This window comes from Planococcus citri, chromosome 2 (assembly GCF_950023065.1).
Source record: "Planococcus citri chromosome 2, ihPlaCitr1.1, whole genome shotgun sequence".
In the NCBI taxonomy this organism is placed as follows: Eukaryota; Metazoa; Arthropoda; class Insecta; order Hemiptera; family Pseudococcidae; genus Planococcus; species Planococcus citri.
In genome coordinates this window covers 6,425,173-6,451,331 of record NC_088678.1, presented here as the reverse complement: position 1 = coordinate 6,451,331, position 26,159 = coordinate 6,425,173, and the positions used below count along the sequence as shown (strand labels likewise).

Below are 26,159 nucleotides of genomic sequence, written 5' to 3'. Positions count from 1 at the left end.
ATCATCATTAAAAAGAACCATTTTTTTCATCTTCAACATTCTGTGAAAATGAAGTTTCCTGTGTTGCGATTCTCAAAATGCAAAAATTTCCAAAATATTCAAAAGTATTCAAAAATATTCGATAAATTGCAAAATATGTGGTAATTTTAGACAAAAATATTCAAATAGCAATCAAATATGCGAAAATATTCATTTTAAGGCAAAATATTCGAAAATATTTGAAATGAAGTAGGTCTTAAATGAAAGGCAATTTTCTGAAACGTAAAATGATTTTGTTACATTTGTAAACGGAGTGCAACAAAAAAAGATTCAAAAAAATATATTGGGTTGCCCTACTGATGACCATAGACAAAAACTAATATTGGATTCGGATTCTGCGCCTCAAAAAACGTATTATGAGGATACCTACCCATATTAGTTTTTAAACCCATTTTATGTTTTTACTCCCTCCCTCCTCCTCTCCCTACCCCCTGATGACCATAGATGAAAACTATTATCGAATTCGGATTCAGCGCCTCAAAAAACATGTATGAGGATACCCATATTAATTGATATCATATTCAGATTCAGCGCTAAAAAATACTTATGGTCAGACATATTCCAAAATTACTACCCACAAAGGGACTTTTTTCCTCCTAAATTCTGATCAGGTCCCACTGTGAGCCGTGGATGGAGTTCAATCAAAAATCCAACGTCATATTCGTGTTCAGCGTCACCAAAAACTGTACAATTCGATATATCACATGCCCCAGATTTTTTTTGAAAGTTTACCCCAAATTTGGGGGGAGGTGCTTCCCCTTCATCAAAAGATCCCATCTCGTAAATTGAATATTTCAAAAAAGCATCAAAAAAAGTACATCTAGGTATGGAAATTTTTTCAGAATTTTAAATGGTAGCTTCCACTTACAGCGCGGCGCCATTTTGAAATTTGAGCTTTCGATTTGAAAGTTCAACTTTCAACTTTTGAAAATTTCAAAATACTTGAAAAGTTCAAAATGCAATGCCCTTTCGAACTGTGAAATCAGTTTCGATCAAAGTATCATAGCTTTGGAGGTATGCGTTGCTGAACTTGAGTGCCTCGAGACAATATGAAAATAATTGAAGTCCCCCCCCCACCCGTTTCCTGAGGAGGCTGGACCAAACTAATTGCGGGTTTCTTACGTCTTATGAGGTGGGAGGGGGTAGACATTGTAAAAAAATCTGAGCGAATCCGAAAGACATGACTTTCAAAGTCGCATTTTTTTTGGTCGAATTGACATGGAGTAACCCTCACATAAATAAATGATCTTAAATACTTTTTTGAATTGAGAGCTTTTGCTCTCTCTTCGATCGCGTTTATGATTTTCTTTTCGAAAATTATTCGAAAATTTCTCTTTAAAATTAGAAAATGCGTAGGACCAGCAAAATCGACTTCTTGCATAAAAAATAATGTACTTTTCTGTTCAAAATTGAAATAATTATTATAAAAAAAATAATTTTCAAATTTGAAACATGGCAATGCCAACAAAATCAGCTTCTGGCATCAAAAATAATGTTGTTGAGTTGGGTATATTTTGTTTTTTGAATTTGTATAAACTTTGGAGGACTTTTTCTCTCGCTTCTGTCAGCGTTCTTGATTGCTTCAAAATCATTGACAAATGCCACATCGGTGTTCAAAGGTGGCATTTTCTGAATGACCACCAAAATTTTTTTGAAAAAGTTTTTGGGGGAGGGGGGCAAAAATTATTTGGAAATGTTTTTTAAAAGGGTGAGAAATTCCGTTGGGTACTCCGTACTGAAATTTCATAACTTTTTTCACCAAATTTTCCCAACTTTTTACCCCAGACCCTCCCCTCCCCTTTCACCAGTATTTTTATGCCAATTGGCCTGATATGGTTTGAATGAATTTTGGAAGGGGGAGTTGAAAACAAAAATGTTGAATAATTTCAAATGTTCAAAGACGATGCTTTTATATTTGACAAAAAATTTGAATTTTTCTATTGCAAGGTTGGTGCTTTCTGAAATTCAAAATCCGGATTTCGCAATTTTTTCGTGTGTTTTTTAGCGTTTTGGCCTTTAAAAATCAAATTAAAAAAGAGAATAGAACATTTTCGATTAAAGCTTCAGAAAATTTACAATTTGTGAGGTACAAAAAAATCATTTTAATGCATATGAGAAGTTTCGACGAGAAACTTTTGTGCTTTTTGGTACCTATTTTTGAATGAAATTTCGCACTTTTTTGAACCAGTCCAGCCCTGTCGGTTATGATTTGGTTACCTATGTTTCTTTAACTATCCTACTGAATTTAATTTTTCGTCGAAAAATAGCGCATTTATTGATATTTTAGCAGAAGTTGGGACTTTCTGAAAGTTTTGACTGGAAATTGGAATGCATTGGAAAACCCTTTTTTTTTTTAGAAAGTTTCCAGTAAATTTTGAAAATTTATATTAATTCAAAAAGTAAAAACCCATGGTTTTTGGTGATTTTTTGATTTTTCCTGCTTTCGCAATTTCTTTCCAACTTTCATAAATTTTCCAATTTTTTCCAACTCACCCAATTTTTTGTTCAAATTTTTCTATCTGGAGGGGGAAGGGGATATACGTCTCCCTCGTTTGGCACACCTCTGCATACTTATACGCCTACCTTAGAACACTATTTTGAGATTTCACTGTTGCGAAGAACAGCCAATTTTCATTCGAGACTCTGCATTATAATCGACTCGAAGTGATAAAAATCCACTGAAAAAGGTCATATTTGACATATAAATCGATTTTCAACTCTTTTTGCAAAAAAATGTTGACTGTATTTTGCGACAATTTTGAGTGTTCGTCGAAAATCCAAACAAAAAATGCTCGCAAGTTCCGCACCAGAACATGCTTTTGCGTAGCGGGTTCTGCGCCAGGAGGAACCCAAATAGATACGAACTGCGATCGACGATATTTTTTTCGAAACAAAGGTTTCGATCGAATGTTTACTAGCTTTTCGGTGCATTTTTCTTAAAATTGAAACCCCACATCTGCGTGGCGGGTTCTGCGCCAGGAGGAATCCAAATAAATATTATCAGGTGTACCTTAATGATCCAAAATGAGTCACTGAAGTCAACATAATTATTCTCTGAGCTTCTTGAGTGTGGAAGAAGCCAGTGCGATGTATAAATATACAAATTTTCAAAACCTTCAAGGCATGCATTCAACCCCCTTGTACCCCTCAGTTTTTATTTAAGATCCTGGTGTGGCAGAAATACGAAAAATCGAACTCATTTGGTCAAAACTTTCCCTCAGCCCAACTTCAAAAAAAAAAAAAAATTCCATCTGTACCACCCCAACATCTTCTGTATGTATGTAATTTCATTCTCAAAAATACCTACTCTCCTCAAACCTTTCTCCTCGCAATGTTACCATTAAAACTAAAAGTACCGAAAAATGTTTATTTTGTTCCAGAAAAGTGAAAATTGCTTACATATTCAAATATAGGCTAAATATTTGACTTGATGTGTGATATTTAGAGACCGACGTAAGCGCAGCGAAAAATTGTGGCTTTTTCTTTTTTCATCGGTAAGAATGTGTTTAACTAATTTTTTTTTGTTTTTTGTTTTTCTTCTTTATTAACAACCCTCTGGTGATTTTCGAATGAAATTTCATGCAGAGAAAAACCTATGCTTTTTGTGAATAATTATTGTTCTCAAGAAATCAGGTCTTGAAATTATTTAGAATTTTTTTTTTGTTGCTCTGAACTCTTTATTTATTTTTTTTTCAATTTTGAAACTATTATAATCTATGGTTTATGGTTTAATTTGCACAATTAAAAACGTATTATCGATTGCAAAGCTTACCATACCCTTTTCTCTTTTTCTCACGAAATATCTCTAAAGAAAAACATCGCAGCTATTTTCTTCTATGAAAGCCTAGAGGTATCTTCCGGAAAAGCATCGAGGATATCAAAGTCTCTCGAAAATTAAATTTTTCGTTCAGTGCTTTCCAAAAATTAGAAAAGGGAATAACAACTTTGAAATATAAAAAATGAAAAATACAGCTCTATATTTCTCCCAAGAGGTTCAAGACCCATCTACGATAATGGAATGTAAATATTCTATTATTCGGCCTTTCTATGTAATAATCATAATTTTATTGAAACGAATTAAATCGGATTATTGAAATATGCGCATAAAACTTTTCGGTCGCTTTGGCCAAAATTACCAATTTCGAACTTATTACCTAACTTTATTGCTTCGTGTGATACTTAGACTTCAACTTTTCTCTCAATTCAAAGCACGAGTATTAATGAACACTACGAGTATATATAAGTATGATTACAAATGTTACCATTTTTAACGTGGGGGTTAATAAATTCGATTTTCTGGTTCATTCGCCCCCCTCCCCTCCCCTTAGGTTAAATACGTACCTAATACGAGTACAATAAATAAGTACGCTTGTATGTGTACTAGACTTACGTGCGCAAGACGAAAAAAGACGACTGTCTAATAAATCAAACGATTTCGAGTCGACGGAGAAGTGTAATGAAAACACAATACCACATACGTACTCGTACTATAATATACAGAATAAGACCTTTACAACGTGGTAAACTTTTTTTTCTCGCAAAATTTAAGCGTTTCGTGTTGTGTGCATTAATTTTATTCGTGAAATATGGTAATGAGCGGTGGTCTTAACATAACCAAAGGTTGTTGTTAACGTTACCGAGCGCTTCATAATAATGTTGTTCTTGCACGCCTTCATTAAATGAAAAAATTATTTTCGCTATAGGTTTTCTCTTTTCTTATACCTACCCACCTTTTTTTTTCTTTTTTTTTTTACCGACGAACAGAAACTGATAAATATTAATTGCAGGTGGGAATTATTTTTACGAAACGCGACGCGAGTTTTTTTTGAAATATTTACAGTTTTTTTTGTTTGCTTTTTGGTTTATGTATGTACGTATTAATTATTCATGCGGTATCGAGAATTAGAAAAAAAGAAAACAAATATGTATTCAAATGCTGACTTTTTTGTCCTCTTTACTACTCTAAGTATGGGATTGAAAATTTGAAATGGCAAAGAAAACGAGAGAAAGATAAAATCGAATGAGTGGTCTCGACCTGTGTTGATTTTTGAAATTGAAATAAATAGGTACTCAGATTTGAGTTATGCTGAGAGGGAGAGGGGGATCTAATTGGTCTCAAATGTTTAAACTGGACAAAATTAGATGGGAAAATCATGCAAAAATGTATCACCAGCCAAAATTTCAGGTGCTGAAATGCATTTTTTGATTTTAGATGAATTTTTGAAAATCGAAGGGCCAAAAATGGGAAAAATCAAAATTTAACCAAATTGACGTAGGAAAGCTGAAATTTGGTATGGGCCATATTTTATACCTGCAGAATCGATTGGAAACAGTTTCAACTCGTTTTGAATAGTTCTGGAGTCTTCAGCAGATTTTTGAATGTTGAAATTTCCACAATATTTTATCAAAAAAAGTTGGAGAGCTAAAATTCACTCTATGACCTGATTTCAACATGTTCAGTCGACTGAAGGTGGGTTCAAGCCCTTCTGGAGCTTCCAGCAACTCTCTCTGGAAATTTCAGTTTTCCAAAAAATGTCATAAAATCTGTCCAAATCAACTTTAGCCACTTGTATTTGTCAGCATGATTAGAAAACCCAACTTTGTTGAAACGATTTTTTCACTTTTTTTTGGAACTTTAAAAATGAGATGGTTTCAAGCTGGAACTCGTCGATTTTGGGAAAATGGGTTTTTATCGGTGGAGTGGGAAGAATGTTTTGGCATTTTTGGGATAAAAAGTAGAATTTGTGGCATGTTTAGCTGATGCTAGGATTTTTTGACAATTTCAGCAAAATATTTTTGGTACTTTTTAATTAGGTAGAGGAGAAGGTACAAATATGGACCCCCTCTAGCTTTTTGGCTTTAAAGGGTAGAAAAAATTATCAAAATGTTTTTTCGAATATACCATTCGAAAGGCCAAAGACTCTAGTATATTGTGTAAAAAAATTTATTTTTTTTGTTGAAAACTCACGGAGAAATTTGAAATTTAGAAAAGTGACATAAAATGGTACAAATATGGACTCGGGTACAAATATGGACCCCCCTCGAAAAATGAATAAAAAGTTCAGAAAATTGAACAAAAATTTATTTAAAGATGTTTTTCGATGCTTTGGACTTGTCTTCTTTATTAATAACACTTTTCTCGGTATTCTAAAAACCATTGAATCAAAATTAGATGAAAAAAAATTTAGGGGTCCATATTTATACCCATGCAAAAAATTGGCCAAGTTTATGAAAAATGAAAAAATCATGGTTCCATTTTGACACTTTGGACTTGTCTTCTTTGTTAATAACACTTTTCTCGATATTCTAAAAAATATTGAATCAGAATTAGGTAAAAAAATTTAGGGGTCCATATTTATACCCATGCAAAAAATCGGCTCATTTTATGAAAAAAGAAAAAAATTATGAAAATTAGTTGAAGTACAGACAAATATGAAAGTATATTTTGAAAGTACACATTGTAAGCTACTTACTTCGCTAATAATTTTTTTTCCAAACTTTATTTGAAGTTAATGAATTACCGAATGAAAAACTTGTAAAATTTTCCATTGTGAAGAAAATAATGCGCAAACAGAAACAATTGCTGATGAGAGACACCCAAGTTTGCATGGATCCGAAATAAATACATGGATCATCAATACTACACTACTAGTATAATTTTTAGTACCCAGCATGACCGTAGCGCTAGTGGTTGTACACTAAACCATGGGGGGTCCATATTTGTACCTGGGTCCATAATTGTACCTTCTCCTCTATATAAAAAATAAAAAAAATAAAAAATACTTCTTGGTGAAGAAGTAGGTATGTAGGATATTTGTCAGTTTTCATGGAGAGCAGAGTGTTCTGACTTTTTTCAACTTTTTGACATTTTTTGACAAAAAGTACAATTTTTGGAATTTTTGGAAGCAAAATAAGTACATATTTTGTTGTACTCGTATTAGATATTTTTGACGAACAGAAGGATTTTTAAAAAATTTTTGCCAAAAGCTATAGGTACTTTATTTCTGTTGACTTTCCTGCCAAAAAAGGATTATTTTGAAAGTGTGTTAGTTAAGGAGCAGGAATTTTTCGTCATTTTTCAGGATTTTTGCCTCAAAAATTAGGATATTTTTAGGCAATGAAGCGGAAATCAAATTTTCATCTTTCCAGATGAATTTCACTTTCCTCTAAAAAATTATGAAAACTTCTTCATCTCAAATTTTACTGATCTTTCACCTTTTTTTTTTTAGTAGTTACAGCAATTTTAATGTTTTTTTTTCATGTTTTCATTTCAACGATGCTTTGCAAGTTTTCCTAAATTTTGTCAAATTTAAATAAAGTTATGAAATGTCATTACTTCGTGATAATTTTCTGTGTTTTTATTATTTGCTCGTGTTTCTAACAATTTTTCACGTTTTTTTTGGTTGCCAAATTTCACTAAAATTTCATCAGTTTTCAGTACTTTTCGTGTTTTTTGTTTTTTTTTTGTTATTAATTGTTTCAACATGTTTTAATACTTTTTCGTTCCATTGTTGCCAAATTTTACTGAAATTTCTCCATTTTTTAGGAATTCTTTATTCGTATTTTTATGTAACTTCAACGATGTTTTGTACAAATTGCTGTTGAATTTTTATAATTTTCCGATGATTTGGAGTGTTTTTGAAGCTTCTTACGAAATTCAAACATCATGTAAACAATTTTTTAACACTTCTAGATGCAATTTCTGCCAAACTTCACCATCATAATCAATTCTGTTACATTTTAGGTGATTTTCATGATATTCACGCTTTATTTTGTGTTTTTATGTTATTTTAACGTATTTTGAATTTTTTTCGTGCATTTCTTTCCGAAATTTTTTGGTGATTTTCGTTGATTGTAGCCAAATTTTTTGACATTTTATCAATTTTTGATTATTTTTATTGATTGTATATCCTTCATTTCAAGTCTTCATGTCACTTGGTATGTTTGAAATACTTTTTCATGCAAATAGTTCAATACTTCTTGATCGGTTTCATTGTTTTTAAAGCTTAATTTCGTGTTCTTTCGTCATTCTAAGATAGGTATGTACAATCGTACATATTTTCAACACTTATTTTGAGCAATAATGATGCCAAAACATTGAAAGATTTAATTTCTGAAGCTAGGAAAATATTTTAGAATACAGTGGTGCAAATTTTTTAGCCACTATTGCCAATTTAGAAAAGATGAGAAAAATAGCCAAAAACTTACAAAATTATGTGGAAGAAAAAAATGCAACTTTTGCTACCATTTTTATTTCATTCCACTCACAATTGCAAAATATCATCCATCTCGTCAAAGCAGCCATTAGAGTCAACAAACATAGGAAAGACCGCTGAATGTAGACAGATGCAGCTCAACATCAACTCATTGAACAATTCAGTAACAAACTGGCTGTACAAAAGAAGAATGGAAATCATTGAAGAAGACCTACCGATAGAAGAGGATGTAGAAAAGGAGTAGGTACGCCTGAAAACTATTGTACAGAGAGCAGCAGAGGAGGCATTAGGAAAAAGATCAAGTAGATAGAAACACAAAAAGCTGCTCGATAACTCGAAATCCAAGGGGAATGGTCGTTCATTCGGCTTATAGAGGTTTTCGAGATAATCAGTTTCGAGTTATGCAAGTAAGATTTTGAGAGCGTTCGAGTTATAGAGGTTTTACAAAATGAATGATTTAAGAGATATGTAAGTGCATGAAAGATAGAAGTAAGAATTGAAAAATATTCAAGTTATAGAGGTAAACGCCCGACAACGTACGAGTTATAGAGGCTTTCTCACTATTTTCAACAAAATTTTAGCTTCGAGTTACGACTGGTTTGTATAGTCAATTTCGACTTATCCGAGTAAAGTTAACATTGAGTGTTACGGAGATTTCAAGGGGAATGGAGGTTGATTCGGCTAATAGAGGTTTTCGAGTTAAAGAGTTTCGAGTTATCGAGAGTGTACTGTATCAAGAGAAGTGAAGAGGAAACAACACCTTTTCCATAAGTGGATGAGTTCAAAGAATGAACAAGACAAAGGAAGCTACAAAGAACAGTGCTGCAAGACAAAAAAGATGATAAGAGAAACATGACAGGAACAATACAAAGGGTTTGTGGCGAACATGGAGAGGGATACATATAAACTGAAACCAAGTGTGTACAAAATAATCAAAAGAATATCGGAAGATGAGGTACACAGATACAACATTGCCCCACCAGACTGTGAAAAAATGGTCGAATACAATGCGAACCTATGGAATGATCCTGATAATGAAATCAGAGCGGCAAACCATGAGGAGAACAAGTATGAGCCATTCTCTTGGGAAGAGCTGGATGGAGTCTTGAAAAGCTCCCGAAATGGAAAAGTCCCAGGTAGTGATAAAAAACCAACAGACTTATTCAAGAACACCACAATAACCGTTAAGAAGAGACTGCTAGCTTTCTACAATAAAATACTATCAGGTGGGACCATACCCAAAGACTTCCATATTGCAATTGAGGAGGTGGATAGCAAAACGCAATAACTCCATTTTTGGTTTTTTTTTGGGAAATTAGGAAAAATTGTTAGGAGGGGAAGGGTGGGGGGTCAAGTTCCAAAATTGGTGTCAAATGAAAGGGGAGGGTGCCACAAATAAAATTTCCACTCAATTTCAAAATTTCGGTCACCTGGGTAAGCACAGTGAGGAAAAGAAAAAAAAGTTGTTGCGTTTTGAACGCAAATTTTTTTTTTGGTGTTTTTCTGTAAAAAAAACGTATTTTTTATTTGAAAAAATTGAAAAATTATAGAAAAAAACGTATGTTTAATCGAGAATTTTCGATAAAAAACAATTAAAAAACTGGAATGCGAAATTCAAACAATTCCTGTGTGTGATATGGCATTCAGAGAGTGGCAACGAAAGCACCATTTTTTAAAGTAACTCCTACCCAATGATTTTCAGTACCCACCCGATGAAAAAAAAACAGTGTTACCACATCTGCGCAACTGAAATGTATAAAAAGTAGTGGAGTTATTGCGTTTTGCAAACAAAATCTCATTTTTTAATGCATTTAGCTCTAAAATCAGACTTGTTTTCCTCGATCGCGCTATGATATTCAACTGATGGACAAAATCTGACACCGGGAATGGATTCCCCGTTGAATTTTACATAAGGATAGATATCAAACCCAATTTTCTTAATTTTGGAGTTATTGCGTTTTGCTATCCACCTCCTCAATTGTAATACCCATTATCAAAAAAGGAGACTGAAATGACCCAGGAAACTATCGTGGAATCAGCCTACTAAATGCTGCTTACAAAATACTTGCAAAGATGCTAGCGAGAAGAATCGAGATGCAGAACCAATAATATTGGAATGCCAAAATGGATTTTGAAAGGGAAGATCATGCATAGATGGGGTATATGCAACAAAACTGCTGATGGAGAAGAGACGAGAATATAACCTAGAGACCCACATGTGCTTTGTTGATCTGGAGAAGGTGTATGATTGAGTACGAAGGAGGAAGTTGTTTGAAATCCTAAGGAAAATTGAAGTAAATGAACAAATAGTACGCTTAATTGAAGAAATATACACGGATAATGTAACAAGAGTAAGATCTGGAAACATGTCGGAAGCAAAGAAGATAGGAAGAGGAGCAAGACAGGGATGCCCAATGTCATGTAGTTTGTTCAACATTTACTTTGATGATTAAAGAATGGCTGAAAACCAAGCCAAAAGAGCTAGACATCAACGACACCCATGTCAATACTCTGCTGTTTGCTGATGATCAGGTGGTCTTTGCTGACAACGAAGATGACTTGCAGAGAGCAATGTACAACCTTCAGAAAGTAGCTGATAAGTACAGAATGCGAATCTCGTTGTCAAAAACAAAGGTGATGGCCTTCGTGTGGAAAGAGCCAATATGCAGTAAAATTGTTGTAAATGGACTGTCAGTGGGGCAAGTTAAAAGCTTTAAATATCTCGGATGTGAACTGTCACATGAAGGAGAAGTCTACGCACAACTCAAGATCAGTAAATTCCTGAGAGTAAGCGGAGCAATAAACCGAGCCATACCTCCAAGAAAAGTCAAAGCCAAAACTCGAATAAGAATCTACAATACGCTGGCAAGACCAATGCTGCTGTATGGAAGTGAAACATGGACAATGAGAAAGGATATAAAAAGCAGAGTAACTGCAGCGGAAATGAGATTCATGCAAGCCTCAGCAGGATATACTAGACGAGATAGGAAAAGGAACGAAGACATCCTGAAGGAGCTAGGAGCAGAGCCAATCATTAGACGAGTGAAAGATTACAGAAAGAAATGGCAAAAACACGTTGATAGAATGCCTGACAAACGGTCCCCTCGAAAAGTCAAAGAATACACTCCAACTGGCAGGAGGAGCAGAGGAAGACCGAAGAAAAGACTTGATGATACATCAGCGAGCAATTCTTCTACAGTTTCCCAGACGGGCTGAACAGCTCACTGGGTCATAATTCAATGATGATGATGATGATTTTCAAATCAAAGATATGAACGCCCATTCACTATACTAAGCATACAGTATACAATTATACATCTCTATAATAACAGATTTAAACGCATTTTCACTCCATTCTTTCATAATATTATATAATTGTACCTCACACAATGGCTGAGAGCGTTTTGCTCATTTGTGACAAGAGGAAAATCCGCAACTACTCGTATAATGAAGTATATCTACACACAAGCAGCAGGGAAACAATACTCGTCGGTAAAAAAAAAAACCACCATCGTGCGTCGAGTCGTAAATCACACCGTTATTTTAATTCGTTTCGAGCGTGGTAAAAATTAAGTAGACTTTTTTCCCCTTTAATTCGTATAAAACCAAGCTCGAGCTTTCGTTTTGTGTAGTTATTACGATTATAAAAGCCAATTGCGAGACAAAGAGGGGGCAGATGAAGGCAGCGACGCGACGATTTGTATTCCATACTATATACGGCGGAGCAACAAAGTAAGCCGAGAGAACGAGAGTATAAGAAAAAAAGAGACAGACGTTTATTACATTTTCCAACGAAGCAAAGGTTACCTTTGCATGTTTTTTTTTTTTTTTTTAATATGTACTTCGACCTTGCGATTCGACTATCGTATACGATGCGTATGTGTGAGAGAGGTTTTTTCCCAACCCTTTAATCCAAAATATTCGCATTGATAGAAACAATACACGAGCTGTACTGTGGGCTGGTTTTAATATTGGTATTGGAAAAAATATGTAGCTGTCGAAAAACGAGCTTACCTATAGTGCAAGTTCGCGGATCGTTGCGGCGGTAGATATATCGATTTTACTCGTATTTTCTATACGAATAGGTAGAGGTACGTAGAACACGAGTATTTCTGTGTATACATTTGGGCATTAGGGCCGAACTCGTGCTCGAACAACGACGGGGAAGTAAAATAACCTTATCGCCTATAAAATAGAAATTAAGTCGAACGAGCTTTGCACCGAAGCTATTAACGTATAGCCGACTGGGATGAATAAAGAAAAAAAAAATTTCATCGCGAAAATTAAATTGATTAGAGAATGTCATGCGGTATTTGGGTGAAAAACCTCTCTCGTCTCGGTCTAGGAATATTGAAACGCACACCGCATGTGTCAGACGAAGGCTGGCAGGCTGGCGAAGGGTATCTCTACTCGTAATACGCCGGTAAATCGCTTCGCCTGTGGCGTGCTTCAATCAAATTATAAGTATAGTTAAAGTTTTCTCGTACGTATATAAAGAGGGTAATAAAGAGTGTGTAGACTTTGTTGTACTACGAATAACTCGACTCGCGAGCTCGAGCTGGCGATGGCGAGGAGAGAAGTTCAAAAGGAGGGTGATCTTATGGTCGCCAAAGTCGAACGATCGATAGGTTAGCACGAGAAGAAAACTTTTTTTTTTCAAATGGCAGCTTGCGGCGGCATTTCGGTCAAGGCGTCGCCGTATCAGGCAGATGAGGTGAAAAGTGAACCGAGTAATTTGACAGGTGATTGATTTTCGCAACTTTTATGCCATTTTTCTATATACCTAGATTGGTATGTAATACTTGGAAATCTTCGCCAAGATTTAATCGAATTTATCGATATTCGATTGCTTGAAATATTGACGATAGATGATCTGATTTTGTTTATTCATTTTGACTATGTATTAGAGCTCTGGGTTAGATGGCTGAATTATAAGGCGAGTTCATTTTTTCACATTTTTCTTCAGCTATCTAGGGGTACTTGGAGTGGTGAAAAATGTTTTCTCAAACTATCGTCACCAATCCTACAATCTTTTCTGGGAGGGGAGGGGAGGGGAGGGGAGGGGAGGGGAGGGGAGGGGGGGAGGGGATCTCAAAATACAGATTTTTCATACTTTAAGATCGATCTTTGTCATTTTCTCTGGATGTCCATTATTTTTGGCAAGTCATTTTTCCTAACTTTGCCAAGTTTTCCAGGCCAATTTTTCAGACTATTTTTCCAATTTTCTATACTTAGGTACCTCATACTTGAATTGAAGAAGAAGTTTTTGGGGGAGATGGGGTAATTTTTTTCATAAGTTTCTCTTCGAACTGGATACCTACTTCTTTGGGTATAAAAAACAGCTGAATTTTGATTATTAAATTTTTTAATTAAAAAAAAACTCTCACGAATTTAGCGTGAGAAGACTGACTTTTCTTCACATAAAATACGAACAAATTGATTCACTTATTTTGAAACATTTGTACAGCAATTGATCTGTTTATAATCGAATCGAATCATTTACGAACGATTAGATGGTTAAATAAATTGTTTGATTTCTTGGTGAATCATTCGCGAACGGATCAATTAATTTACGATTAATTCGATTTTTTGTGAAACTATTGTTTATGAATTGATGTGTTTTCAAGCGAAGTGAATCGAATGGAATCATTCACAACATCACAACCGATTGGTGATTGAACAAATTGATTGATTTCTACATAAGTGAATCATTCGCGAATGAAATACTTATTCAGTTTTTAGTGAATCATTCACAAACTAGTTATTGATTGATTTCTAGATGAATTATGAGCGAAGGAAGCAGTTTGTTCGTGAATCACTCGCGAACGAATTGAATATTTTTTGGTGAATCATTCGCGAAAAATTGAATAATTTTTCAATGAATTATTCGCGGACGAATTGAATAATTTTTATTTTTTAATAAATCATTCGTGAACGAATTGAATATTTTTCGGTGAATCATTCACGAACGAATTGATTAATTGTTGGTGAATCATTCGTGAACGAATTGAATAATTTTTTAACGAATCACTCGCGAACGAATTAATTAATTTTTTGATTTAATGAATCATTCGCGAACGAATTGAATATTTTTTAGTGGATCATTCGCAAACGAATTGAATATTTTTTGGTGAATCATTCACAAACGAATTGATTGATTTTTCAATTTGATGAATCATTCACGAACAAATTGTTCAATAGTTTGGTTACTGAATCTTTCGCGAACGAATTGAATTTTGGTGTATCATTCGCGAACGAATTGAATATTTTTTAGTGAATCATTCACGAACGAATTGAATATTTTTTGGTGAATCATTCACGAACGAATTGATTAATTTTTCAATTTGATGAATCATTCGCAAACGAATTGATCAATTTTTTGATTTAATGAATCATTCACGAATGAATTGAATATTTTTTAGTGAATCATTCGCGAACGAATTGAATATTTTTTGGTGAATCATTCACGAACGAATTGATTGATTTTTCAATTTGATGAATCATTCACGAACGAATTGTTCAATAGTTTGGTTACTGAATCATTCGCGAACGAATTGAATTTTGGTGAATCATTCGCGAACGAATTGAATATTTTTTAGTGAATCATTCACGAACGAATTGACTATTTTTTGGTGAATCATTCACGAACGAATTGATTAATTTTTCAATTTGATGAATCGTTCGCGAACGAATTGAATTTTGGTGAATCATTCGCGAACGAATTGAATATTTTTTTAGTGAATCATTCACGAACGAATTGATTAATTTTTCAATTTGATGAATCATTCGCGAACGAATTGAATTTTTGGTGAATCATTCGCGAACGAATTGAATATTTTTTAGTGAATCATTCACAAACGAATTGAATATTTTTTGGTGAATCATTCGCGAACGAATTGATTAATTTTTCAATTTGACGAATCATTCGCGAACGAATTGAATATTTTTTAGTGGATCATTCGCGAATGAATTGATCAACTGTTGGTGAATCATTCGCGAACGAATTGAATATTTTTCGGTGAATCATTCACGAACGAATTGATTAATTTTTTAATTTGATGAATCATTCGTAAACGAATTGAATTTTTGGTGAATCATTCGCGAACGAATTGATTCGTATAAGTGACTCGTTCGCAAATGAATCGATTTATTTACTCAATTTTCGATAAAAAATTCACGAACGTATTGATTATTTTGTTTGAGTGGCTCGTTCGCGAACGAATCGATTCATTTACTCAATTTTTGGTGAATCATTCACGAACGAATTGAATAATTTTTGGTGAATCATTCGCGAACGAATTGATTCGTATAAGTGACTCGTTCGCGAACGAATCGATTAATTTGTTGCCTGAGGCAGATATCATGTTGGGTCCCATTTCTAAAGTAGAAGCTATTTTTAGGTTTTTGAGAGGAGATGATGTCGAATGAAAATATGTGGATTGATTTGGTAGAATAACATAAATTTTGCCAATTGATACATACAGTATAATTTTTTTTTCTTTTTTGGATTTTCGGAGGTTTCAAATGTGAAATTTGTTCATTTTAAAATGAGAAACAAATTGGTTCGTCAAAAATACATTCTACAACAAAATATGTATTTACATATTTTGCTTCCAAAAATTCCAAAAATTGTACTTTTTGTCAAAAAATGTCAAAAAGTTGAAAATAGTCAGAAAATTTTGCTTCCTGTGAAAACTGACAAAAATCCTACTTCTTTAGCAAAGAAGTATTTTTTTTTTCAAGTGCCAATAAATCCCTGCTATTTTGCTGAAATTGTCAAAAAATCCTAATATCTGCTAAAAATGCCATAAATTCTACTTTTTGTCCGCAAAATGCCAAAACATTCCTCCTCTTATGATAAAAATGCCAAAAATTGTGCTTTTTGCCAGAAATCTAAAGATATTGCATTATTTGTTCAAAAATGGCTTCAAATTCAGCTTTCTGTAGTAAGATGCCGAAAAAGATCCTATTTTCTTTTTTTTTTCAAAATACCAAAAAATGCCCCAAAAAACCCTCCTATTTAGCCAAAACCAAAACTGTCAAAAAAGCTTGACCATTGCCAAAAATGCCGAGAAATTTCCATCTCTGTCTGTTCTTACTCCTGTATAAAAATGATCTTTTATACATAATTGTTAACGGTTGAATTTTCGTTTTGATTTGTTACAGGAGGCTGGACCAATGAGAGGTCAGAAGAGTATGTGGTGGCAGTGGGTCGATTGATGGCTTCGGAGAGCGATACGACGCTAGACAGCGGAGGCGGATGTATCAGCGGTAGCGTTGGTAACGTGAACAGCGGCGGTGTCGGTTCCGTGCCCACCATAGTCTCATCCGGAGGGCACCTAGGATCGGCCAAATGGAGCGAGACGACCAGCTTAGGGTTCGCCGAGGCCCAAGATACCTCGTCGGTGAAAGAGGTACGCTTCCCGGCCAATCCGATCACACCTATGCCTCAACACTCGCTCAGCATGTACAAGAATTTCTCACGTTCGATGTCGTCTCTGCCTCCGGAGCCGTTCATGATTATGCGCTCGAAAGCGCTCAATCGACGGGTCAAGATAAACGTAGGCGGTGTAAAACACGAGGTGCTTTGGCGAACGTTGGAAAGACTGCCGCATACGAGACTGGGACGACTGAGAGACTGCAATACTCACGAAGCCATCACGGAATTATGCGACGATTACAGCCTGGTCGATAACGAGTATTTTTTCGACAGACATCCGAAATCGTTCAGCTCCATATTGAATTTTTATCGCACTGGTAAACTTCATTTGGTCGACGAGATGTGCGTGCTGGCGTTCAGTGACGATCTGGAGTATTGGGGAGTGGACGAGTTGTACCTGGAGTCGTGCTGTCAGCATAAGTATCATCAGCGTAAGGAGCATGTACACGAGGAGATGCGAAAGGAAGCCGAATCGCTCAGGCAACGAGACGAAGAGGAGTTCGGCGAAGGAAAATGTGCCTATTATCAACAAATGGTTTGGGACCTGTTGGAAAAACCTAATACCTCAATTGCAGCCAGGGTGAGTAAATGGATGGTAACCTTAGGTGGTGGATGATTAGTTTTAGGTATTCGAGGAGGTTGAAATGGGGAAACTTGGCGTTTAGTTTGTGAAGAGAGTTGAAATTTCCATTCATTGAAGGAGTATTTTTGGTGATAGGTTGATTAAGAATTTGGTTAGGAACAGTTGTTATAATCTGTATTGGAAATGATTCTTCTGAAAATGATTCATTTTTTTCAGTCGAATACGAACTTGAAGTGATTCTCGGTTCGTTCTTTGTGGATTGTGTGATTTGGGTTTAATTATTCAATTCATCTTTTATGAACGAGTCGTTCATCGCCTGATTTCGAATCATTGAACAGTACTTATTTATTCACAAATTATTATTCCGTCAATTTGAAGTCATCGACAGATTCAATCATTTTCACGTGATTCTGGCTTAGAACGACTCTTCGTTCGCGAATGATTCATTCGTTATTAATTCGATTCTCTAAACGATTCCTCAGTTTTTTGAAAGCAAATCATCATTTGGTAGTTCAGTATAGATTCGTTGACAGATTCGATCGTTTGCGAACAAATCGAATTTGAATTGATTCTTTGTAGTTCGTTCGCGAACGATTCATTCGTTTTTGAAGAAATGTACAATTCTATAGTTTGAAAATTATTTTTAGCTTAACCAATACTTTTCGAACAATTCTGGCTTACATTGACGATTCGTTCGCGAACGATTCATTTCGATTTCGTTCAGATTCACTGAACGATTCTTTGATCTTGCAAATGATCACGAGCTTAATTTCAAGTCACTAACAAATTCAATCGTTTGTGAATGAATCTGCACGAATTGACTCTTCGTTCGCGAATGATTCATTCATTTTTTAATTTTGAATCAATGGACGATTCATTGATTCTTGAAATATTATTATTAATTATTCACTTAGTTAGGAGTCAGGAACAGATTCAGTCGTTTGTGTACAAATTTGGTCTAAATTGACTCTGGTTCGCGAACGATTCATTTTGATTTCATTCAGATTCACTTGTCTTGCAAATCGTCATTACCTTAATTTGAATTCAACAACAGATTCAATCGTTTGTGAACAAATCTGCATGAATTGAATTTTCGTTCGCGAACGACTGAACGATTCTTTGATTCTTGAAATATTATTCACTTAGTTGGCAGTCCTGAACAGATTCAGTCGTTTGTGAACTAATTTAGCCTAAATTGACTCTCGTTCGCGAACGATTCATTTCGATTTCATTCAGATTCACTGAACGATTCTTTAGTCTTTCAAATCATCATTACCTTAATTTGAATTCAACAACAGATTCAATCGTTTGTGAACAAATCTGCATGAATTGACTCTTCGTTCGCGAATGATTCATTAATTTTTAAATTTTGAATCACTGAACGATTGTTTAGTTCATGAATTATTATTCAGTTAATTGGAAGTCCCGATCAAATTCAGTCGTTTGTGAAGTAATTTAGCCTAAATTGACTCTCGTTCGCGAACGATTCATTCATTTTTTAATTTTGAATCACTGAACGATTCTTAGGTTTTTTGAATTATTGTTCATTCATTTTGGAGTCAGGAACAAATTCAGTCGTTTTTGAACTAATTTAGCATAAATTCAATCTCGTTCGCGAACGATTCATTAGTATTTCAGTTCTGATTCACAGAACGATTCTTTAGTCTTGGAGATCATCATTACCTTAAATTGAATTTTCCAACAGATTCAATCGTTTATGAACGAATTTGCGTAAATTGACTTTTCGTTCGCGAACAATTCATTCATTTTTTTTTAGTTTGAATCACTGAACGATTGCTAGGTTCTTGAATTATAATTCACTTAGTCAGGAGTCAGGAACAAATTCTGTCGTTATTTGAACCAATTCAGCCTAAATTTACTCTCGTTCGCGAACGATTCAATAGTATTTCAATTTTGAATCACTGAACGATTTTTCGTTTTCTGAATTTCTGATTATTATTCACTCAATTTGTAGTTACCAACGGATTCAATCGTTTATGAATGAATTTGCTTGAATTGACTCTTCGTTCGCGAACGATTCATTCATTTTTAAATTTTGAATCACTGAACGATTCTTTGGTTCTTGAGTTTTTATTCACTTAGTTAAGAATCCCGAACAGATTCAGTCGTTCGTAAAGTAATTTAGCCTAAATTGACTCTCGTTCGCGAACGATTCATTCGTATTTCAGTTTTGAATCACTGAACTGACTGAACGATTTTTCGTTTTCTAATTATTATTCACTCAATTTGGAGTCACCAACAGATTCAATCGTTTGTGAACGAATCTGCTCGAATTGACTCTTCGTTCGTTCGCGATTCATTCATTTCTTAATTTTGAATCACCGAATGATTCTTTCGTTTCTGAATTGAATTATTATTCTCTCATTTTTATGGGGTTGATAAATTCAATTGTTTGCGAACGATTTGAGCTCAGATTGGTTTTTCGTTCACGATCGATTCATTTTTGGCATGATTTCAAATGACTGAATGATTCTTTTGTTTTCGAAGTATCATAAGCTCATTTTGAGTTCGCCAACAGATTCAGTCGTTTGGAGATGAATTTGGTTAGCATTGACTTTTCGTTCGCGAACGATTCATTTTTTTTTCATTTTGAATTCCAGGACGATTGTTTTGCTTGCAAGTTATTATTCGCTTGATTTTGAGTCACTAACAAATTTAATCGTTCGTGAACTAATTTGGCTTGAAATGACTCTTCGTTCGCGAACGATTCGTTCGGTTTTTGATTTCGAATCACTGAATCATTGTTTTCGTTTGCAAATTATCCTAGTTCTTGGGTCAATATGGAGTCGTCGGTAAATTCGATCGTTTGTGAACGAACCTGACGTGAGTGTACTCTTCGTTCACGAACGATTCGCTTTGAACAATCTTTCGCATTGCAATTCTGGAAGATGCTCAAAATGACTTCATTCTTCGTTCAATAAGTATTCTTTTTGCAGTAAATGATGTTTCTAAACTGGCGAAAAAAGTCTTCTTTATCTCGAGTGCTCATCGTTTGCGAACGATTCGTCCTAAAAAAAATGACTCATGAATCGAAGAATCATTTCCCTTTTTTTTTTAGAAAGACATTTTTTTTTTTTTTTGCTAATCCTGCGAACTTCACGTTTCGCATTCCAATTCAAACGTTCTTACGTCAACCTCAAAACGGTATTTTAATTTGTAATTTCATTCGGAATGGAACCCGCGTGCGAAACTCTAAACCGTAAATATTTCGCTAACGGAGGAATAATTAACCGACTCGACTCGGTTTTACTGCACATACTACAGTTGATACATACGAAATACTTATACGAAGAGAAAACACGAGGAAAACCGCGTAATAAGCTTTTATTTCATTTGTACTCGCTTGGCTGCGAATGTAAGTGAGTCGCGAGCCTCTTCACATTGAAGTGTGTTGGTATGGTATAATTTGCATTTATACTATCTTGTCAGAATTGAGATATTGGTGTGCTTTTAACAAGAACAAGGGATACGCGGTGTTCGAAAAGAACCTGGGCTTTTCGCTAGTATACAGTACACAGTATACACTCGAGTAATTCTATACTATTTTCGTCTCGGACGATATATTAGACCGACCTAATTATCTGCGAAGCTGGATCATTTCAGTGTAATGAAAATTACGCAAAGATGAGTTTACGTTACACGTTCTTCCATTAATTATACGAGAGGGTTCAAAAATACGTCGTCGTACGGTCTCCGTTACTGATTAGAATTCTTCAGTACGTGGTTTCAAATTAGGAAATCAATCGTGAAATACCTTCCTATTCGTTCTACATTTGTGAATGGAAAAAATGTGTTTTTTTAGGGGGCATAGAAGGGGGATGCAACGTCTCCCGGTGATTGTTTAAAATGTTTTAGATGAATTTGGAGATTCTGAGCGTGCAAAAGAAATGTTGCCTCATTTGAGAAACATCCACCTCCCCCCTCATAATCTAATATCTTGATAAAAATTTTCTTACGAGGGAAGTGTCTTAACCGGCACAACAATTTTTAAGCTGGACAAAAAGGAATTGATAGAAGACCTCAAAATACACCGTTAGCCAAAATTTCAAGTGCTGAAATTCATTTTCCAATTTTTTAGCGAATTTTTAAAAATTTTTCAAGAGTGCTCCCGTGTAAAATAGATGAAATGTACCTGTGCTCGAATTTTTGAAATTTTGAAGAAACATTGTTCGGTATCTTTGAAAAAATGTTGGACCCAAAAAATTTTCCCCCACCCACCGTGGTTTTGCCAGTGTGGTACCATCTGGGAGTTGTGAGTCTATTTCAGCAAGTGCTGCATGTTTGGCTCCAGCTTTTGCGCGATATTCTCGTGGTGCTTTGGTGACTTCCTTCAGGACTGCTTCGAAAGCTCGTCTGAAATCTTTATTACTTACTATGACTTCGCTAACGGCGTCGTCTTGATCAGGTATCGAATCGACTTCCTCCTCTTCATTTTCATCTTCAGTATTTTGATGATCTGTAAAGAAGTCTTTGATTCGTTGTTCCAAAGATCTAGAATCAATGTGAGATTGAAGATAAACTTCATTCTTTAGACTCTCTGAATTCTCTTTTGTGATAAAGAGAGTTAATTGACGAATGTTTGACTCCCTATCTTCATTAGTATATACCATCAGTCGGTGCTAATAAATAACAGTTCTGACCATTTCGTTGGATGACGATAAATGGTACTCTGAATTAAAAAATCTTGAATTCACCCGAAATATAATAGAGGAAACACGAGTTTAGACCCGTAATTTTTTTCAAATTTTTTCACCCCCCCTCCCCCTCTTTCCCCAGGAGGGAGATATTGACAAAAAAAGGAAACTTAAAACCGTCACATCTCCAAAGCTAATTCCGGTACAAGAATTTACTTTCTTAAAAAAAACTTTTTCGATTTTTCGAAGTAAGGTGGATTGCCCCAAAAAATGGAAAATAGCGCTATAATGAAGCATTTTTCACGAAAAAAAATCAATTTTTGGGCGTCTCTCTTCCCCCATGTGCCCTTAAGAGGGTTCAACTGCAAATCTAACTTCATATTCGTGTTCAACGAGTTCGATTTATATGAGAACCATATCCATATTGTCAATCTTCATTTACCCCAAAATTGGCCAATTTTTGTTCAAAAATTGTTGACGTATGATTCCCCCCCCCCCGAAAAAACCGTTTTTTGCCATTTTAGGGGAAAGGGGTGGGAGGGGGACCTTTTTGGGCCCAACATTTTTTAAATGTACCAACCAAATGTTTCATCAAAATTACAAAAATCTGAGGACAGGGGCAAGGGGCATTTCATCTATATGGGGGAAAAAATCAAAATTTTACCTAATTGACCTGGAAAGCTCAAAATTTGGTTTGTACCCTAAGATCGAAAAAGCATGCAAAAATTTATCACCTGACAAAATTTTCAGTGCTAGAGTGCCTTTTTCGATTTTTGGTGAATTTTTGAAAATTGAATTTAGGCCAAAAATGAGGGAAAAAATCAAAATCTTACCAAATTGACCTAGAAAGCTGAAATTTGGGATATACCCTATTTTCAACCTACCATAAATCGATTGAAAACTGTTTCAAACCGTTTTCAGCAGCTTTGGAGCCTCCAGCAGATTTTTGAAACTCGAAATTGATACAAAATTTCATCAAATGGAATTGGAAAGACGAAATTAATTCTGCAAACTAATTTCAATACGCTATGAAGTCAACTGTAGGTGGATTTCAAGTCGTTTTGGAGCCTCCAGTGGCTTTTTGAAAAGTACTAGAGCCTCCAGTAGACTTTTGAATCTTTAAATTTCTGCAAATTGATTTCAATACGCTATAAAGTCGACTCCAGGTGGATTTCAAGTTGTTTTGGAGCCTCCAGCGACTTTTTGAAAATTACTGGAGGCTCCAGTAGATTTTTGAAACTCGAAATTTCTCACAGAATTTTATCAAATGGAGTTGGAAAGCAGAAATTCATTCTGCGAACTAACTTCAATACGCTACGAAGTCGAATGCTGGTGGATTAAAAGTCGTTTTGGAGCCTCTGGTGACTTTTTGAAAATTACTGGAGCCTCCAGTAGATTTTTGAAACTTGAAATTTCCCAAAATGGAGTTGGAATGCCAAAATTTATTCTGCAAACTAATTTCAATACGCTACGAAGTCGACTGCAGGTGGATTTCAAGTCGTTTTGGAGCCTCCAGCAACTTTTTGAAAGGTTGTATGGCGTTTTTTGGAAAATTTCAATTTTCCAAATGCAGTCGACTTTATATCGTATTGAAATTAGTTTGCGAAGTAAATTTCAGCTTGGTAAATCCGTTTAATAAAATGTTGTGGGAATTTCAAGTTTCAAAAATCTGGTGGAGACTTCAGTAATTTTCAAAAATTCGCCGGAGGCTCCAAAACGACTTGAAAACCACCTGCAGTCGACTTCATAGCGTATTGAAATTAGTTCACAGAATGAATTTCGGCTTTCCATCTCTATTTGATGAAATTTGGTGAAATTTCGAGTTTCAAAAATTTGCTGGAGGCTCCAGAACTGCTCAAAACAGGTTGAAATAGTTTCCAATCGATTTGGCAGGTCGAAAATAGGGCATATCCCAAATTTCAGCTTTCTTGGTCAATTTGGTAGAATTTTGATTTATTCCCTTATTTTTGGCTCAAATTTAATTTTCAAAAATTCACCAAAAATCGAAAAAGGCACTTATTTCAGCCGAAATCGTAGATTTTGCGTTCCAACATAGGACTTGCATGAAATTTTTTGAACCTTACAAAGGTAGCTCGAAAAAGCATTCAAAAATTTATCATCTGACAAAATTTCAAGTGCTAAAGTGCCTTTTTCGATTTTTGGTGAATTTTTGAAAATAGAATTTAGGCCAAAAATGAGGAAAAAAATCAAAATCTTACCAAATTGACCTAGAAAGCTGAAATTTGGAATATACCCTATTTTCGACCTGCCAAATCGATTAGAAACTATTCAAGACCGTTTAGAGTAGTTCTGGAGTCTCCAGGAGATTTTTTAAACTTGAAATTTCCTCAAAATTTCATCAAAATGTAGTTGGAAAGACGAAATTTATTCTGTAAACTAGTTTCAATACGCTACGAAGTCGACTGCAGGTGCATTTCAAGTCGTTTTGGAGCCTCCGGCGATTTTTTGAAAATTATTGGAGCCTCCAGTAGATTTTTGAAAATTGAAATTTCCCCAAAATTTCATCAATTGGAGTTGGAAAGACGAAATTCATTCTGCAAACTAATTTCAATACGTTACGAAGTCGACTGCAGATGGATTTCAAGTCGTTTTGGAGTCTCCAGCTACTTATTGAAAATTACTGGAGCCTCCAGTAGATTTTTGAAACTTGTAATTTTCAGAAAATTTCATCAAATGGAGATGAAAAACGTAGATTTACTCTTCACTCCAATTTAGCACTCTCTGAAGACGACTTCAGGTGAGTTCAAGTCATTTTGGAGCCTCCAGCGACTTTTTGAAAATTCCTGGAGTCTCCAGCAGATTTTTTAAAGTTGAATTTTCAACAAAATTTCAAAGACCAGATTTAAGCTTTCTTCTTTTTTGCATTCGCGAACAATGAATTTTTTTCAAAAATAATGATCACTGGAGAAAATTTTAAAATTGAACCGGTTCAAAAGGATTTTGAAAGCAGGTGCCTAAGTCGGTCAATAGGGTCCCAAAGGTTGATAAATTTGAGTCTATGGGTTCTGAATTTCATTTTCACTTTATTTACAGCATTTCTTCAAAACCTGGGAAATCCGAAAATTCCCTGGAAGCTTCAGCAGAACGGTTTGAGACCATCATCAATCGACTCAGAAGGTAAAAAATGAGCCACAAATCAAATTTCAGCGTTGTAGATCAATTCGGTGACATTTTGAGTTTTTCCCATTTTTGGCCCAAATTTGAATTTTCAAAAATTCGTCAAAATTCAAAAAAATCAATTCAGCTCCTGAAATTTTAGGCAGTGGTATATTTTGAGGTCTTGAGTGCCTTTTATTCGGTTCAACATTTTTTGGGCTGTTTGGGATACTTCCCTTGTTAATGCAAAAATTACTTCCGAATTACATATATTTTGATCGCTGATTCGTGCGAATTGGGGCACTTTTTCTCACTTAAACATCACGATTGATTTCCAAATCCAAAAAACTAATGATATTTCACCATTTTTCACTCATAAAAACCATTTTGATCGCTGATTCGTGCGAATTGGGGCACTTTTTCTCACTTAAACATCACGATTGATTTCCAAATCCAAAAAACTAATGATATTTCACCATTTTTCACTCATAAAAACCCACATCATCGAACACGTGTATCGTAGGAGGGCAGTTATCAGCCCATCGAGTTGACTTTTTTTCTTCTTTTTTTCTGACACGAGACCGCGAACAGATGAAAAATGAAACTGTCGCTCCGCTCGTCGTCGTAAAACCGTCAACTTGTCGTTTGCTTGTCGCTTATAACGCTTGACACGAATTTTCGTGTTTTGTCGTTACAATCATTGCGTATATTTAGTTTAAACGTTCCATTTGTTTAATTTTCATGTGTACACATTTCCTACGTACGTACGTACGTAAACGTACGTGAAGCACTTGTCTTTCGTAAGTGCCTAAGTGGTGTTAATGGTCACTCCTCCCCTCTCCTATGCTATTCAGCTACAATAAGGTGTTGTTTCGTTTCACACACGTTTGTGTTGTCTTTGTTGTTGTTGATGTTGTTGTTTACGATAAATTTATCCCTAATGAGTAATAATGTCGAGGAGAAAACAAAAGCGGTATATTTTCGAAAGAAATGTCGCAAATTGCTGCAATATTGGTAACACTGCAGCATGCGAGATTTCGACTTGGAGTGATTAAATTACGCTAGCTCGTCGATCTTTATGGAATATATGTAGAAATGGCGCGACGAAA

The 26,159-nt window shown here is 35.0% G+C and overlaps 1 protein-coding gene across 5 annotated transcripts in view; it reads left to right on the top strand.

The window, feature by feature from the left end:
- Positions 1 to 26,159, top strand: part of Shab (Shaker cognate b) — a 158,342-nt gene that overhangs the window by 20,797 nt on the left and 111,386 nt on the right. For 4 of the 5 annotated variants that reach the window (XR_010556652.1, XM_065348199.1, XM_065348201.1 and 1 more), the window contains 2 exons: positions 3,420 to 3,533; positions 16,422 to 17,275. Coding sequence is in view for 4 of the 5 variants with exons in the window: in XM_065348199.1 (XP_065204271.1) it covers positions 16,475 to 17,275 (801 nt within the window). In the remaining variant the exon portion in view is untranslated. The remainder of the gene's footprint in view (positions 1 to 3,419; positions 3,534 to 16,421; positions 17,276 to 26,159) is intronic. The other variant, XM_065348200.1, reaches the window with a different exon arrangement.